This window comes from Gouania willdenowi, chromosome 20 (assembly GCF_900634775.1).
Source record: "Gouania willdenowi chromosome 20, fGouWil2.1, whole genome shotgun sequence".
NCBI lineage: Eukaryota > Metazoa > Chordata > Actinopteri > Blenniiformes > Gobiesocidae > Gouania > Gouania willdenowi.
The window spans coordinates 14,577,130-14,595,673 of NC_041063.1; the positions used below are offsets into that span (position 1 = coordinate 14,577,130).

General features: G+C 38.2%; 1 protein-coding gene across 1 annotated transcript in view; it reads left to right on the top strand.

The window, feature by feature from the left end:
• Positions 1 to 18,544, top strand: part of ptprn2 (protein tyrosine phosphatase receptor type N2) — a 150,576-nt gene that overhangs the window by 37,812 nt on the left and 94,220 nt on the right. The window contains exons 4-9 of the mRNA XM_028433952.1: positions 1,779 to 2,035; positions 5,931 to 6,351; positions 7,162 to 7,416; positions 7,620 to 7,660; positions 7,933 to 8,345; positions 12,646 to 12,732. Of these exons, the coding sequence (XP_028289753.1) occupies positions 1,779 to 2,035; positions 5,931 to 6,351; positions 7,162 to 7,416; positions 7,620 to 7,660; positions 7,933 to 8,345; positions 12,646 to 12,732 (1,474 nt within the window). The remainder of the gene's footprint in view (positions 1 to 1,778; positions 2,036 to 5,930; positions 6,352 to 7,161; positions 7,417 to 7,619; positions 7,661 to 7,932; positions 8,346 to 12,645; positions 12,733 to 18,544) is intronic.

Sequence of the window (18,544 nt, forward strand, 5' to 3'; positions counted from 1 at the left end):
GATCAAATTGAAAAAATAAATGTAAATAAAAGAAACCCTCTGATCATTTTGTGTAACTAGAACAATCTGATTTCTCAACTGGAAATAATTCAATTTGACTGACAAGAAAGTGTCCATGGAACTATGTCTACTATAATGTACTAGAAACACTAAACACTTGTTTACTAGGGCTGGGTATCGCCAGGTACTTCGCGATGCATCACAATATTTTTGTCCACAATAATGATATTGTCACGATACAGCAATTTATATTACGCGGGGAAACTCCATCCATGATACATTACGATATCTGTGTCACTGAAGAAATTCAGAATTTATCAAATGCACTGAAACCATCACAGGAATTACAAAACACTGTAAATCAATTTCACATGAATGACATCCAAGTAAAACAGTGTATACTGCACAGTGGCTCTTCTTAACACACACTGACCACAACTAGTCCAATGTCCTTGTGTTATGTTTAAGTTTTAAATCATTAAAAACTAAATTAATGCAGAAAATACTCATTTCATTGCTAGTATTAGCAACTTCTCTGTGAACATGGACACATATCAGTGCCGCTTAACAAGCAGAATGAACTTGTTTAATGAAAATTGGAAAATTTCACTGCATATGAACAATAAACATTTCAGTCAGTGCATTATAATATAAACAACTGGGTGGTTTATGAAAACCTGGGCACACATTTTAACTTATACTTACCACCATGTGTAAAGTTCAACTTTAACCTGCACTGCAGACTGCACTTCAGTGCTAATATTAATGTCAATTTGTTCTTTGTAAAACTTGAAAATCTGAGAACATTTAACTTGGTCTTAGTACTTAACTTGTGTAAAAGGGGGAAAAAAAAATGAATCCAATTTCGGCGCCAGTGTATTGATAACATACCACAAGACAAAATGTTGCGATATATTGATATATACTCTAGTGTTTACCCACTTCTAAATCACCCCTGATGCGCATCATTCAGTATCCGCTAACATTTACAATCCGAGCAAAAGAGAATAAACACTTTGTAGGGTTTATTTGTGTGTCACTTTTGTATTTTTATTGTAATTTGTGTATATTTATTGCTGTTTTCAGTCGGTTTGGAGTCATTTTGTGTATTTTCTTTCTTATTTTGTATATTTTTGTGCATATTTGCGGTTGTCTTGTGTGTTTTGTTGTCCTATACATTATACAATGTATTTTACATTCATGCACACCTCTTGTGTGGCCAGTAGAACCTACAATCTCCTCCTGATCAAGTCCTGATCATTTTTATTATAGTGGCACATGCTGAGATTTTCCAACTCATTTTACAAAGAAACTGACAGGTGAGAGAATAGATGTTAATCCTTATTCCTTCTTATGGAAGGAGGTATAGTTCAATCAAAATGCATAGTCTGTGGGCCAGTATTGGTTTAGTAATTTCATAATCCTTCCTCCTGGAGATCAAGCAGCAGAAATTATGTGACAATAAACAAATTCTGATGGAATGATGTGTAAATTAAAGAAGAGTTGTTACTTGTTACTGTTTCTAAAACAAAAGGGTGTACTCACTTTCTCCATTTGATTAGATTTTGGGACTTAAAAGCCAATGTTGATGTAACTTTCTTACTTCTTTTGAGTAAATGTTGCAATCCATTTTGTTTATTTATTTATTCTTGTCCTAAACCAGCAGAATAGTTCCAATTGAAATAATCATTATGCATGTCGGTATTGACAGACATCAACCTCACACACTTTTGATGTATTTGCTGCTTTAGAAGTTGATGTTATCTTTGTATTTGTAGGCCTAACATGGCAGGACGACATCACTCAGCAGGCCGTATCCAGAGAGCTCTCTACGATGAGAACCTCCCCCCTCCGCCATCAGACCACAGCTTCGAACCCTGTGGTGACCTACAGCAGCTCCAGGGATGGAAACCTGAGGTCTGCACAGAGCAAGATGAACAACAACCTGCACGAGTACCTGACGAGGCTCGGCTTCCTGCCCCAAGTTGAGGAACATGATGAAGCACAAGTCCAGCATGAAGGATTCAACATCCAGGTAGCCAAGTTTTCAATTATGATTCAATTACGATAATGGTGACTGGCCTTTTTTCCAATTCCAGTTCAATTCCAATTATTATTCATCCCCTGAGAGTTAATTACAATTACATTCTCAATTACAATTTTCTAACTTTTACATATATAGCGCTTAAAAACAGCCCACAGGGCACCAAAGTGTTTTATTAGTGATTTCACGTAGTATCTCTGTAGTTTGTATTTTGGTGTACTGTGTATACTTGTCATTTATTGGCCTGTTGCGATGATTGTATGTGTGTGTATGTTGTCGTTTTAGCATCTTTACGTTTACATTTCAATGCATTGATTATTATATCTTATGTAAAAGCCCAACTCAGGACAAGAGTTGGATTTTAGCAATAGCTCTAAACTATTTGTTCAAAACATCAGTTACATTCCCAGTATTGTTACTCTGTGAACTATTTAGAAAAAAAATCTATAATATCCTAACTCTATCCCACATTTGTCACTCATTGCCCGGGGGCCAAATGCGGTCCTTTGGAGCGTCCATTTCGGCCCACAGGAGAAAGTAAAATTGACAGAGAAAACATGAATCATTGTGTTTATTAAACTCAACAATATTTGCCGTGGTTTCAACAGTGTTATTTATTTATTTTATTTATTTATTCAGTTCGTTTCCGACATGGTTGCAATCACAGAAATTCATTTTGACATTCAGAGCAGAATCACGTTTTTTTTTTTTTTTTTTGTCCTTTTGCATGCCGGAAAGGGCGACGGATAAAAGCATTATGCTTATCCAGATCCGTCCCCTGATTTGAACACAGATAATTTTACATCAAACCTCGTTTCTTCCCTTGTCAAACATTCTCATCTTCTTCATAAATTTTATTTTAATTTTATTTTAAAATAATTTTTAATGTTAAACAGTAAAAAACTAAATTCCTACAAATTTCTTCCATTTTCCTCAAATTAGAACATATTTCCTCAAAGGAAATAGAAATTGGTCACAAAATCTGGGAAATTTAAAAAAAGATCTTGTTGGGACTGATATTTATCACTGAATATTTGACACATTTTGTATGTTGTGTATACGTAGAAGTACAAACAAGGTGCACAATAATGTTGAAATTACTTGTTTTCCCGCATAAAATCTGTGGCCCACTTGAGACTAAAATGCTCTGTATTTGACGCCCCTGCACAATTTATAGCATTGTAACACGGTTCCCAGTTTTGCGTTTAATGAAATTGTAATTGATAGTTTTTATAGAATTTCCAGGTCAGTTTCAGTTATAAAGTAAATTATCTGAAATCAAGTACAATTCCATTGTGATTACAACAGCAACCAATTTTTTCAATTACAATTCCAATTATACCATAACTTTAATCAATTATAAATTACGCAATTAAAATTATAATTGACCCCGACCCTGGATGACATATCATATCCAAACGCCTCATTCCATTTATAAGATTTTTGTCCATGCAGTCCTCAAGAAATCACATAAATAATAGTGCAACACAAGCACACACAAAATAGTGTACATGACAAAAAGTAAACTCGTATGCAGGACAGTTCAATAATATAACACCAATGATAGTGTAGAGTTTGAACTCCATTGCATGCACTTTGTATTTAATGTCATAAGGAAAGAGGAGGCAGGATTTCAGGATTAGAAGGTGTGAACTGGCTTAGAAATTTGATTTATTGTTATACATGCATCTTAAAATCAAACCTTTCCAGCGCTCCGACATCCACTTTTGTTACATATTAGATAAACTTGATATCGGAGCTACCATCTAACATATACGTCTAATTTTAAAGGTGTAAATATCAGCGTACGTGTCAGAACCAAGCGCACACTTTGTAAGATTTGTTTACCTGACTTATAGAGGAGCTCTTCCGCCTTCCTCTTGTTTACAGAGTTTCGTCGCCTTTTGTCTCTGCTTTGCTATTGATTCTCGTCTTTGTCTTGTCACCCTCTCCCACTGAGCGGAGGACCTTTTAACACAAAGATCCCTCATCATTGCTTCACATTATTCCGTTTTCATATTTAGACTAGATCCCTAGCTTTGTGTGGGATGTGCTCAGCACCCATCATAAGCAGGCCGCTTCCTGCTGCTATGTCAGCGCCGCCATAATGCAAAGTTGAAGAGTTCAGGACCTGCCTTATAGATGGAATGAGGCCCTTTGTTGCATAGAGGGATGGAAAAAGGCAAACATGGTTAGCATGAATGGGAGAGCCCCCCTCGTCTTGCTATGTTAATGCCATTATGGCCTCTCAGTGTGCTGAGCTTGGAAAGAGTGACATTTTCTATATATGCATTATAGGGACAGAAAATGGCAGCAGTGGAAGATAGCTAGTGTAAGTGCTGCAGACACACAGATGATAATGCGGTTCACTAGACTGGATAGACAGTGCCGAAGTGAAGTGTGGGCTTTTATGATTCAAACGAGAAAAAATTATACCTCCATTCCCACAAAGAGAAGAAACTATAAAACAACCTGTTTTTGTTCCTAACATTATTGGCAAATGTCCTGTAAACGATTGTGTAGCAGCAAATTGTGGTTTCAACACGTAATTCATCATGACTGGGCAATAAAATCTCTTTTTTCTTTCTCTTTTGAGCTGAACGATTGATGCCAAGCTTTTGACAGAGAGGAAGTGCTTTTTAACAGTGTGTGGCATTAAAATACACAGTTACTCTTTGATTGACACTATTTCATCCCTGATTTCCATGGTAGTGCTTGTTCTTTTTGTACTTGTGCAACAGCACAACACTGCCCCAGGGCAACCACCTGTTTATTGTTCACATGCTGAAAAAGAAGAACTGTGGACAGATAGAAATGCTCCACGATAATAAATTGTAGAACAGCTCCTCAATACACATCATTAAGTTAATTTTGTTACTCTGTAATTTTATCTGTTCAAATAGTTTTAAATATAAATAATTAGCACTTTGACATACTTGTGTGCCATGAGTGTCATAAACACAACATCTGTCGGCACACAGAAATCAGGTCACATTAATAAAACCATCTGGAGACTGGGATCATCCCACTGGTGCGCCAGTTTTGCCAAACTCATACTGTTTATGTAACTGTACCGTTCCGATACTTATAGGGTGTTTATGTTTGTATAATCATGTATTGTTTAATTGCTGCCTAATATAATGTATCTCATTAGAGGGCTCATCATAAAAAGTACAGAAGTACATATCCTGTCCTGTCAGTGGTCATATTGTTATTGCAGATAGATGTCTCTTTAGTGTTATGTTCCGATTACAAGTTTAGAATACTTTTTTTTAACTTGTTAAGTTAGTTTTTTTAAGCTCCAAGCTGAGTTTCTGCTTTCACCTTACTAAAGATATACTGTAGGTAAATGTATATTTCAGACCATTATTTTTGCTGTTAGCATAATGCTAGTTAGCACTCTAGCCTCCTGCAGAGGTTATTTGGAAAATAAAAACAGTACAGTTAAAATAAATGTTCTACTTTCCACCATAGCAATGCATTTAAAGCACTTTCCTGTCAGAGAGATATTTACCGAGAGCTGGCTGGCATGAAAACTCCACTTTACACAGCCAATGTGTTGCTAAACATTTATTCACAGAAACATATTTGTTCTTTGAGTTATTTACTCACATTTGAGGGGATTATAAATAATAAAACTGTTTCTCAACGGATAGATTAGTCATCTTTAACCATACTCAGACTGAGAAATGACTGCACTTAAGTTTGCTATATTTGATTCATGTTTTTTCATTGTTGCATCAGAAATGTAAAGTAGGTAAAAATCAATACAATATGATAGAAATTAATGTAACAATCGCAAGCATCCAAAGCCACCAGATACAAATAAGCCTTTTCCTGAGTTAAAAACACCATGAATGTTATAAATGAGCTTTATTGTGTTCAGAATGGAGACATCAGTACTGATGACCAGTTTAAGCCCAACCAGCCAAAACCCAAAACGGGCTGGAAGGAAACCACCATCTACAGCCATCACAATGGAGATGGCAAACCTCCAGTCACCAAAGTCTTTACCCAGAGTGGAGAGGGCCGACACCCCAAGCTGAGCAATTCCTTCATCCAATACCCAGGAAAGACTAAGCTCCTCTCCAGCCATCTGGAACAGTTGCTTGCAGCAGCACCGAGCCACGCACAGGACACTCCAGCAGGGGAGGCTTCACAGGCCAAAGGAAAGCTGCCTAAAAGTGATTACCAGGAGCCACAGGCTGAAGATGTTTTCAGTTCAAAACCCCAAAGACCAAGTCTGGACAGACTGCTGTTTAAAGCCAACTCAAACCGACCCAACCCAAAACAACCTTTCTCAGATGGTGAGATCAGTGGTAGTGTCCGTGTTTGTGTTTTTCTAGTTGCCTTTTATGGCTTTTTATGGCTTTTGGAGAAATGTAATTCAATTGAAGACTTTAGTAGCACTTGAAGTTTTATACATAAGGCTGTCATTATCTGTCATTACTATAGGGACAGTGCATATTAATATACATTTCTATAAATATGCCAGAATTAACCTAACTGCTCGAGAAGCACCCTGGTACCTTTCCAGCTAAAAGAAAAACTTCAGTATTTTCCCGCACTAAGACTTGAACCGGCGACCTAGCATAAATAAGGTATCATGAAGGCTGTCATTCATTTTCGTTCGCTAAATTATGACACTTTTGGAGCTATGTTGGCATTTTGGGTTAGGTGGAGGGATCTAGTGGGATTAGGTAGGGTTAAGGTAAGTAAAATGTATTTGTATAGCGCTTCTCACAGACAATACTCAAAGTGCTTCACAGTATTAACATAAATAAAATAGATAAGCATAAGCGCATGTATTCAAGTAAATAGTATAAAGTATAACAAAACACAATGCTAGGTCAGATTGGACTAAAATGCTTGCTGAAACAAGTAGGTTTTTAGGTGCTTTTTGAAGGCATCCACTGAGTCCAGAGAGCGCAGGTCTGAAGGGTTAGGGTGATTCACTTAATGACAGCTTTCATGACACCATATTTATATTCATGACAGGTGTTATGTCATAATAAGGACAGTGTAATGTCAGCCTTTTTAGGTATGAAACTTCAAGTAAAGTGTAGAGACTTTTAACTGTAGTAGATGTTTCTGAATCTTTGTTCTTTCATATTCAGAACGGTTCATCCAGAATATGGTAAACCAGCTGGGGAGGCACAGCTTTCACCACGAGTCTTTCATGGGTGAAGACCTGGACCATCTGGCTAAGGTCATTAGTGGAGCTCTGAAAGAAGTGGACAAGGACCAGCATGCACTTGGGGCCCAGCCTAGGCCTGGAGCCACTAACGAACGGGTGGGTGTAAGCAGCGACAAGGACTATCTTCCTGCAGTGGATCTGAAGCAAGAGCAGGACCTGACAGTGAAACAGCAAGGTGAGTGTTTCTGATTATAAGAAAGAAAGAAAGCATGCAGCATTCACACTGGTAAGTGTTTGTTTATATGCACGGATATATTGAGATCTGGAGGGACACATTGCTCTAATAAAGCTCCATTTGTATTATTGGTTATTTCCTAACTCTAAAGAAGAACTTTGATTGTGATGTATTCTTCTCACATACATTGTGTTTGTTTCCAGGCCAACAAAGAGAAGGCGCAGATAAAGAGCCTACTGACAAGGTGAATTTAATATTACTCTGTTCAAGCAACAAATTGGTTTCTTTGGGAGTGAGACGTGTCCAAACTTACTCTTAATTTACTTTTGTAAACAACTTGAAATTGAGTTGATTTTAAAGTTGTGCAGACTATCATTCACTACTGAAATATTGGGCTTTAGTCTGTACTAGAATAATTGGAATATGAGTCAGATTTTTCCACACTACAAGTACTGTTTTAATCTATTGTAGAGAATACACCTAAATCCCTTTAAAATGTTTGATTGGTCCAAACAGCACTCAGCCTTCTTATCCAAACTGCTGGAATACCTGGACATGCAGCCATTTGACGATGCTCCAGAGGTCAACAGTGGACCAAAATCTTCCCTCCACAAGATGGTTGGATTGGAGAGCGTTCAGAGCCGTACAACAGAGGACCGAGTGTCTATTCCCCACCCTTGGGTGGGGAAAGTGGCATCCATACCAAGAAAGGAAGGTTTAACCCAGCTGTGGGCAGGTCCTGGACCTCAGGTGGGCTCTGAGATAGAGAAATGGATGCAGAAGGATCAGAGCCCAGCAGGGATAAAGCAGCCAGAGAAGCTGAAGAGCAATGACATAAAAGTCCAAACCCAGCTGATCCACGTGGGAGTGAAGGAGTTTTCCAGCAGAGGGAAGGACCGACACTTTGGCTACATCATCACTGGCTCAGAGTGAGTAATTCATGGACGCGAACCAGTATCTCTATGGGAACCCGTAGGCAATCATCAAAGATGTGATTAAAATTAGACTAATCATCAATAATCATGACTAATTTGAGATTTAGAGAGAATTTAGACTGAAGATGCAAAACAGAACTCTATCAAAATGCAAAGAAGCACACATTTTGGGAGGAAATAAACAAATCACAACAACAAAATTGTTTATTTAATGAATCAAATGTAGGTAAATATAATAAATGAAACATCAGACCTTCACAACCCTGTACAGGTTGAACGGCTACACAGAACATGAATGAATGTATAAAATCTCATTACCTGTGAGATTCTATTATTCACATAAAACTCCTCATTAATGCAAATGTTGCCAAAAAAAATGCGTTTACGAAAGATTTACTTAATATGTTAATTTAAATTAACAACTTTAAATCCTTCTCCAAGGATTTGGATTATATTACATAATTAAATGAATCTATTTTGAATTTATTAGCCCTAAAAGACCTCCCCGATATTCTTCACTTACCCACATTTGACAACTACCAGGCAATGAGGTAATTTGCAGTTTGGCTCTTCAGACCTGACTGCACAGATGCATTTGTAATGCTTCAAGAAGTCTGGTCCATTTAGCACAATCACACACCTATTTCTATTGTTTTATGTTCTCCCTTTTTTGTGAAATGTTTATTTCAATTGTCCTGAAAGAGACAGTAGGTATTAAATGTTACACTGGTTGTTTGCCAGTCTTTTGTTTTTCTATGGCAATAACCTTTGTTTGCCTTACATATTGCCTCATAAACATACTATTTAAGTGGTCAACTACTGGCCATATGGGTATCTTTTATTCTTTTTGAAGCTAACCATGGTTTAAAGCTGCAGTATGTAGAATCAGAGAGAGACTGGAATGGAAACAATCACACTCTACCCTCCACTTCCTGATTCGAGCATGACTTACTTCCTGTTTCCCTGTTGTTCACCGGCATGATTGGCTGAAAATGAGCATCACGCACCTTAATTTCTAAAGCTTGAATACAGAGCCAAGAGAAGGCGCAGAGGTCCAGTGTCAGAAAACTTTGAACTACAATATTCTGAAAGGTAATATGGATTTTTGACCAAATAATGCCAAAAACTTTTACATACTGCAGCTTTAAGTGTTATTGACAAGCAGTTCTTAACATTGATAGCTCAGGGCCATGGTTTTAGGTACAAAATGGCATTCAAATCCCAGTCAAATACTAACATGGTAATGTTTTATGTGATTGATTTTACCCTTTGATTTATATTATCCGTAACAAAGTCAAGTGCACGTGCAGTTTACCAAGCCAAACCACGTCAAATACAATAAATGAGGCAATGCTGTCTTCACAAGGACACATTTATTAATCATCATAAAGTGTTATGACTCAAATGAACCAAATGGCTACATAGTGCAGCGCTTTGTGTCGGGCTGTAACCCACATTCAGCAGTGCCAGTAAGAGACGCAACAGAGCATTTGTAGCCCACTTGTTTCTTCAGAGGAACCCCCAACCATGTGGTGACAAGGTGAATGGTTACTGAGTTTAATCAATTGTGAATGAAGTCCAGCGACACCTATATTACATCTGTCTAGCGCCCCGAAAGTGCAAAAACAGATGAGCTTTGGGAGAACCCTATGGATAAAAACGCACTGTTTTAGAGGACGTCCATTAGATCTAGAATGCACAAATGATTACATCTGTTTTAAAAAAATTGATTATAAATCAAGGAAGGGCTGTTCTATTGTAGCTAAGGGTGTAAAAAAAGTGTTTTGGTCATATATCACGATATTTCACCATGCGATTACCGTAATGATGCAAAAAAATTTCAAATTGATTTTTTTAATCATGTTAAAAAAAAAAACACAAAAAAAGAATACATTTAATTGTGCTAACATGCATAGCACATAAACGCCCTGTCACTAGGTGTCAGTGAACCACATAAGATATTGTTGAACTATCTCACTCCTCAATGCATTTTAGCTTGAATGTTGATACTTTTTTAGAATCAGAATCTGTTGTAGAAGCAAAAGTTAAACTTTTTGGAAAAATGCAACAGTTTGGTAAACATACTTGTTTTTGATGTTAATACCTGAATTCATGTTAGTGACCATTTACTTGTTCTCGCAAGTTTCAAATAAATGAAATAAATTATATTCCAAACCATTTTGTGCTTGAAAATGTGAAATGAGTAACTATTGATATTGCAATATCTCGTATTGTTTAGTATCCGGATATTTTGTATCATGACGTGCAAATCTTGAATTGTATCGTATCGTCAGATTCATGGCAATGCACACCACTAATTGTAACCAGCATATAAGGCACCTGTTTGCCTCAAAAGTGTTTCAGTGCAAAAGCTGCAGAGAGTTTGAAATTAAGAACGAACAGTCCAGGCTTAGTGTCTCACATCTCAGAAGTCATTGTCTGCAGTTGCTTCCAGATAAACACATTCGCTCCACCTGTCACCATTGACTTTATTTCACATCTCTTATTTTACAAAGCTTGATGCCAAGCATATGTCTGCTTTGTTCACTTAAAACTCTTAAAGAGATACAATTTCCATCCAAACCACCTTCATAGTTACATCTTTATTAAAGAAGATAATGTAGTTTGAAGGCCTCACTCTGTGCCACACATGATTACAACTGTAGAGATGATAGATCCCTGCGTGTGTGGGTATTACTGTGCTGTATTACAGCTTTAATGATGACACTCTCTCAGGAAGGGTTGCCAAAATCTCTCTTGCAAAGATAAGTTCCTATCGACTGCCTTCTCGCCCTTGTCTGCCTCTCTCAAATCCCTTTATGGCGTCACTGGGTTGCCCTTCCCCTGCTCAACACACATGGTCTCATCAAGGTTTTATTCTTTGCTATCTTTGTCCTGCAGAAATAGGAAAAGCACATTAGGGCAAAAGTAGGCAAGATAGTCAGAGGGAAAAAGCAGGTCACCCCCTAGGTGAGGTGATGTGTCTTCACCTCCTCCTCTTAGTGTCGGAATCGTACGGACTTGTCTTTGCATCTGCCTGAGACCTCTTAGGCGCAGAGCTGTTACCACCTGCTTCTTCGCACCCTACAGTGAGGCTACAGAATGTAAACCTGCCTTTCGGCCAGCTTGTATGGCCTGTGACATTGTGGCAAAGGTATAAGGAAATTGGTGGTGGGGGAGGGTCAACGGGAGAGACACAGACAGAGAAAACTAAATTGGGCAAGGGCAGCCAAGTCACTCCAGGAGGTTCTCCAGTGGCCCAAATCTCCACTCGGGGATTTGAACGTGTCTGGAATTGAGTGACTCAAGCTGTTGTAACACCTTAAGAAATGGAAAAGTGAAAAACCTTGCCCTTTTTTTCTTTAAGGAGGTGAGAATTATGCCAAATAAACCAATTTCTCTGAAATTGTCAAATTATAATACATGCCTAAAAATAAGACCTGGTTTGTGATATTGCAGCTAATACTACTTTCCCAGTGCAGTCCATATTTTTTTGTGCATAAAGCTCTAACCAAATTCAAACAATGCCTCATTATGACCCATTCTTTAGTGGTGCATGTCACCTGTTCATCTCAGTGATTCCAGGTTAAGCCATCAGCTCGTGTTTGTGTGGATGACCTTCTCATTTTCTCCAAAACAATGCGTTTGGCCAGCAGATTGCCTTTGTTTGGTCTATTTTCTTGGCGATTTACTCTGAGAGTGAGAAAGCAGCCATGGACTGAGCTGAGATGAGGCATGGCTTTATCAAACCACCATTACACTTCACCTCCATTCCATTTGCACCTTATTATTCTCATCTCACCGAGAGGGCGCGTGCGTGCCCGTGCGTTTGTGTTCCCAGCATTATCACATTTTACGCAGGTGAGTGAAAGCAAGAAAAAGTGGGCAGAGAAGAGGAAGAAAGAGAAGAGGAAGAAAGATGAGGAGGGAGGGAGGGAAAGGAGTGTCTATATGATACAGCCATTACACCTAATGCCGGTTCCATTTGCACCTTATTGTTTGTCTCATAGCTGGAAAAAAGCAGGTGATTTACAAAGAAGTAGCTGATCCCTTTCCTCTGGCAGAGTGCAATGTCTATTTGTGTTTGTGCATGTATGTTTGTGTGGGTCAAATGTATGCTGTATATCCATTCAGAAAACTATAACATTTTCTTGTGTGTAATGAACCATTTGCAGGTATGAATTGTGGCAGTATCTCTCAAAAAAATAGCATTTTAACGGCTGAATGGCTGAGTGTTCAGTTTCATGGGTATGGAGTGTTGAAATATGACGTCCTGCTGTGTTTCTTTACCCAGCTCCCTCACCAGCGACCAAGGCTCGGATCTGATGGAACGTTTGACCCAAAGACTGAACCTGCACGTGACAGACCTCACCCAGCTCTCGTATGTTAACACACACACACACACACACACACGTCACACAATGTCACAAATGATGACTTTGGTTGCGGTGTTGAAGCTGCTCCTTGAATCCAAAATAATTGGCAGCATTTGAAACTGTTTTTTTTTTTTTATGCCTTTGAGAAACAGAGTCAAGGTTGTCCAGCTGGTGGGAAGATTGTTTGTGTGAAAGCGCGGTGCCACACAGCCAGGAACTGTAGGCGTTTGTTGTTTTTCTGACCTTTAGTCATGTTTGACTTCTCACAGGGAGCAAAATCAAGCCTAATTACCTCCAGATACACACTGATGTCTGCATTGCATCCAAAACACTGCCTCACCACTTTTGTCACTGTACGCCTTGTCAAAAAAAAAGAGCAGTCAAAGCATCAAACGCTTTTTTAGTTAGAGGCAAAGGGAGCGAGAGCGAAGCAGCAGTGGAGATAGAAAGCTGAAAAGAGAGAAAGTAGTCCAGCAGGAGGCAGTTAATATATTAATGAGCAGACGAACTGTCCTTGAACCCGGGGTGTTTTGTGCTTGTACTGGGGTTCTGCTGTACACTCTGTGTCAGACCATGTAGGAGGCAGAGGAGATGTGTTCGTCTAAGATCTAACAAGCCTTTCAAGACGTTCCTGCTGGAGAACTGAAGTCTGAATGGTTCAGTAACACCTGCAGCACAGGAACACCAAAGCTGGCACACTACAGCGTGCAGCAACTCTGCAACTGGAGATACTGAGTATTCCAGCCCAGATTAGACTCACCGACGGAGAAAACTGTCAGCTTGTTTTGCATGCACTGCTCAGTCAGGGTACACAACAGGATCATAAAAAAACATACAAACAAGGACGCTTGTTTGAACGCTTACAGATGACAATGTGTGACTTTAACCCCATAGTAGAATTCTCTGTTGATCATTTGTAAAATATTGAATAGATTAGATTAGATACACTTTATTAATTCCTTGGGAAGGCTCCGTCAGAGAATTTATATAATGCACACCCATTCTGGGTTTACAGAAAATTATGAGGCTAAACATCGTATTTGTTGCCTGATACGAGTGTTGTACATAAAACCACAAAATCTGAGACTAAGACAAGAACCAGACTTTTGGTAGTTGAGACCGAGTCCAGACCAAGGCTAAGATAAGCCACACATAGACTGGACCAAGACCACAAAAATCAATTTTAAAAACAATGACAAGGTTGAAGAGTCAAAGAGCATTCTGTCTTTAATTTTAGTTTAATTTTAAAGACAAAAACAAGGTGTCTGCAACTCTTTCAAAGCACAACATGCAAAAATCTCAAATCTTGACTACATTATTTCAACTTAATTCTTTGCAAAAATTCGTGCAAAATGATAAGGACAGAATATCTGAAAATAAGTTGTTTAGTGTCAGGTGAATGAGGCCAAAAGAAAGTGTTCAGAGGTATTTCTGTATTACAATGAAAATGGACTGATGTACATGTTTTTGTAGGTGTCTGACTCATAAGACACTTGAAAATATTTCCAAGGATGCAGAACAATCAGTGAGTCAAACTGCAATATTTACTAAAAAGCACTCAGAGAGCACAGACCTCCACCACGCGGGTTATTAAGCCAAATCATCCCCAAAATGTAAGCACTTGTTCCTTTTCACATTTTGGATATTTTCTGAAAATTTCATCAAAATCCTTCTATTAGTGTTTCATTTAGACGGTTCACGGACAAACAGATCGATGGCAGCATAAACATAACCTACTTGACGGAGGTAATTAATCAGGAACCGTTCCAAGTGCTTCGCTTTATCATCACATTAATGAAGTTGAAGAATAGCAGATCAGGACTCGTCTCGACTGGTCTTGATGGAAACCAAGCGCTTCAAAATGAGGTGTCGAGTATATATCACTGCCTTTAAATGACATCATTAAAAAGTGATTTGAAGTTGTACTTTTGATAAGATTCATGTCCTTGTTTTAATACTCATGAAGAGGATGGTGTGATTGGTCACATTTTGAAGAAATTCTATGTTGCCAACAATGGACGGCTAGCACATTGCCACTGATGTGTGTTTTTGTCAAAGAAAAAAAGTGATGAACCATATAAAATGCTTTGAAGCTAATTAGAAAACATATAAATTAATTTATAGATAGATTGGCAATAGTAATAAATACAAATGTGTTGCTTTTGCATAAAAAGAAGTATCCTGATAAATATCACAATCTCTTACAATGGGAGGCGTGATTTTGCTGATGACTCACACATCTATCATTGTCGCTGCAAAAGGCACATTTTACTTTGAAAATATGTCACTGTTTGTCTCAGGTTGCATGTTTCCTGGTGATGAACAACATAGTATGGTTTCACACACTGCATTTCATCAACAGTGTAGTCGTATATATGCTGAATGGCAAATAGGATGCTTATTTATCCATATACTCATTGTTTCTTTGTGATAAAAAAAACAACCTTTCTAGCGTATTTGTAAATGTTATTGATAGCGGAGGAAGTAGATGTTTTTCACAGACGGTGCATCAGACAGACAAATGGTTTAAATAAGGCTCTCCGAAAGAGTCCGCTCTGCTCTACACCTCATATCAACATGATTTGATACAAAAGACAAATGTAGAACATGTCCTTTTTGTCTGGTTTGTATATCTCCATTATTCCCTCCCTTTCACAAAGTAATGAAAGCGTATTCATGTAGAAATAACCTAAGCGAGGGACATGACAGTAGCTGACTGCGGTTCTTGCTGCGCAGTCTCGACAGGTGAGTGTTTGAAAGCCTCCGTCTGAATACGTGTCAGCTGGAGTGCGTGAGCTGGGTCAGAGCATGGCGCCCGGCTTTTGGGAGTTACATTCTCCTCTTCAATTCCCTGTGATGAGCTCTGATTGGAAGTGATGAGATGCTCAAACCTCGTCAGAGACAAGAGGGTTAAAAATGGATGAAGGAGCCCTTTGAATTGTGTTCTTTAGATTTAACAATGCAGCTCCATTGGTGAACAATACCCACGCAATTGTCTTTGAAATTTTTATATTGGAATGTTAAAATAGTAGTAACATGATGATGGTTTGAAGAAATTTTTTTTTTTTTTTTTTTTTTCGTCAGATTACGTAAGTGTTTAACTCATTTGTAACACTAGGGGGAGTGGGACACACATTTACAAACCTAAACACACACACACACACACACACACACACACACCATACATGCCTACTAAAGTCCCACCAGTCATTTGGCACATGCCCACCCATTCTTTCCCTTCAGCAGAGCTAATATGATGTCCAACCTCACACATCCAGTTAACGTTCTTCTTTTTTTTTTTACCTTCATCCAGGGGTGGAGCAGCAATTTTGATAGTGAGTAAAAAAATTAAATAAAGGGTGTTCTAAGGGTCGGGCAACAGTCGACTCATTTAGTTTATTACATTAATTTACTAAAACCAAGCTGTTATTAGGTCAGTGATACTCAACATGTGGCTCTTTGTCTTAATTTGAATTATTATTCACTCAGAAAACCTTAAAAGGGGAATCTTTTTTTTTTTTTTTTTTTTTAGCCCTTTTTACCTTTTCCTTTGGCCATTTTGCAACTTCCTTTGTCCCGTTTTAGCCCCTTTTCTAAAAAATTTTACACTTTTTGTTTTGTTTTTTTCAGATTTTAGCTTCCTTTTGCCAATAAAGATCCCATTTTTCCCAATTTTTGTCCATTTTTGCAAGTTCTTTTTGCCACTGTTATCCAATTTTTGTTGATTCTTTAACCATTTTTTTTTTGCCACTTTTCATCCAAATAAGCTAAGTTTGGCCAAAAAATAACACTTGTTTTCTTTTTGCCTCTTTTTGTTCCACATTTTTGCCCTTTTTCACTATTGTTTGCCACATTTTGCTAATTTAAGTTACTTTTTTCCATTACATACCACCTGTTTCCTCTTTTTTTTTTTTGTCAATTTTTTCCACTTTTGTCACTTTTCACTTTTTTCTTGCCATGTTTTTGCCACTTTTGGCCAATTTTTTTTCTACTTGTTACTCAATTTTTGTCACTTTACTCATCGCTGTTAACTCTTTGTTTACCGTTTCGGAATTGCGGCTTTGTCAAGTGGCTGGCTATGATTGGCGATGATCACCATTCAATCAATCTAACTGGATCAATATGTGTTCAACAATGAATCCCTCTGTAAAAAATGAGGGGGGTGACTTTTTGTTTTTACGAAAGTGCGGGTGTCGCATCCCCACGGGTGAGACGCACCTGCCTTTATCCCACAAAAGTGGAGGTTTTTCCCCCAACAAATCTGACTACTGGATTAGGTCGGTTTAGTATGAGATGTGCTTTAAAAGATCTTTAGAAGTGGAATTACATTGGCTGCAGAGGCTGAAGGGGGGGGAGAGATTGTGGGAGCATTGACATTTACAGAAGCAAACAGAGTCCGAAGGACGTATCTCCCTTAGACCTATGTGCATGCATCCATGCATGCTTTGGCCCACCTGCTTGTCAGCATTGGCTCATATAGCCTTTTGGCCCCTGGCTAAGAGAGTGTAGCTGTGTGCGTAGCAGGCTGACGGATGATGAGTGTGTCTGGGTCACAGCACTCACAGAATCAGATGATTCTCCCTCGCTGTCATACACTCAGGCGGGAGATACGCTAAAAACGTGTGTGCTTTCCAGGACATAACAGTTCAGGCATGATGACGTACTGAAGTGCACTGGTGGGTGAAGCTTGAAGAAAAATGAGTCTTATCTCTCTGTGTGGTTTCACAGTTATTTATCACCAACTGCCAATGGATGATCTACTATTTGACAGATATGGACTGATTTATTTTCACTGCTCAGAAATAGGCTGAATTAAAAATCAACTAAGCATTCTGCTCAGTTATTTTGCAACCGTAACATATTCACTCACTTTTTTCCAAGTAAACTAGGACTGACTTTTGAAATTAAGTAATATGCAACAATCTAAGTTATTAGTTAAAAAAACCCCTTTAGATTCAATTGGATAAAGATGGTTTTAATGACATTACAAAACCAAAAAAAAAAAAAAAAATGCATTCTTATTTTCACTGCTAAGATTTAGGCAAAAATAAAAATCAACCAAGCATTCTGGTCAGTTATTGTGCAAAAGTACAAATCTCAATATAAAAAAAAAATAGTTACGTATTTTTTCCACATATCCACAGTAGAACTCTAAACTCACCTTTTTCCAAGTAAAATGGGAATACGTTTTGAACTTGAAACAATCTGTAACGAATTAAGTAAATAGGTAAAAAAAAAAACCTTTAGATTAAATTGGAGAAAGATGGTTTTAATGACATTACTAAACCAAATTAAGAAAAACTGCAAACAGATGGAAGAAGCATATGTAATCTAAACATGTTTTTCTCAGTTCATTAACAGAATGAGCTGTTATTTAAACCTCCTTCAAAACTTGCAACACCATGATTTTTTATATTTTTATAGTAATTCCTTAATTCCTGCGATGGACTGGTGCCCAGTCCAGGGTGTACCCCCTGCCTCGCACCCTTTGAGTGCTGGAAATGGGCACGACCAGACCCCCACGATCCTGAAGAGGAACAAGTGGGTCAAACAATGAATGAATGAATGACGCTTAATTCCTTCTTTATTGAGTTTTTAATACACAATCCTGATCTTTTTTACCTCACATTTCTTTCCGCTTTCTTTTCCTTTCCCTGATAACGCTGAGAGCTCTACACAGTCTGCTGAGGTTGTTAAAATTTTATTTCATATCCAGCCTTCAGGGACCTTCTACATTTACTTAGTTCCAGTGAGGGGAGTCTTTTGCTGACTCCTGACCAGACATGGGAGAGTGGGTCCAGCTCAGACAGACGGCTG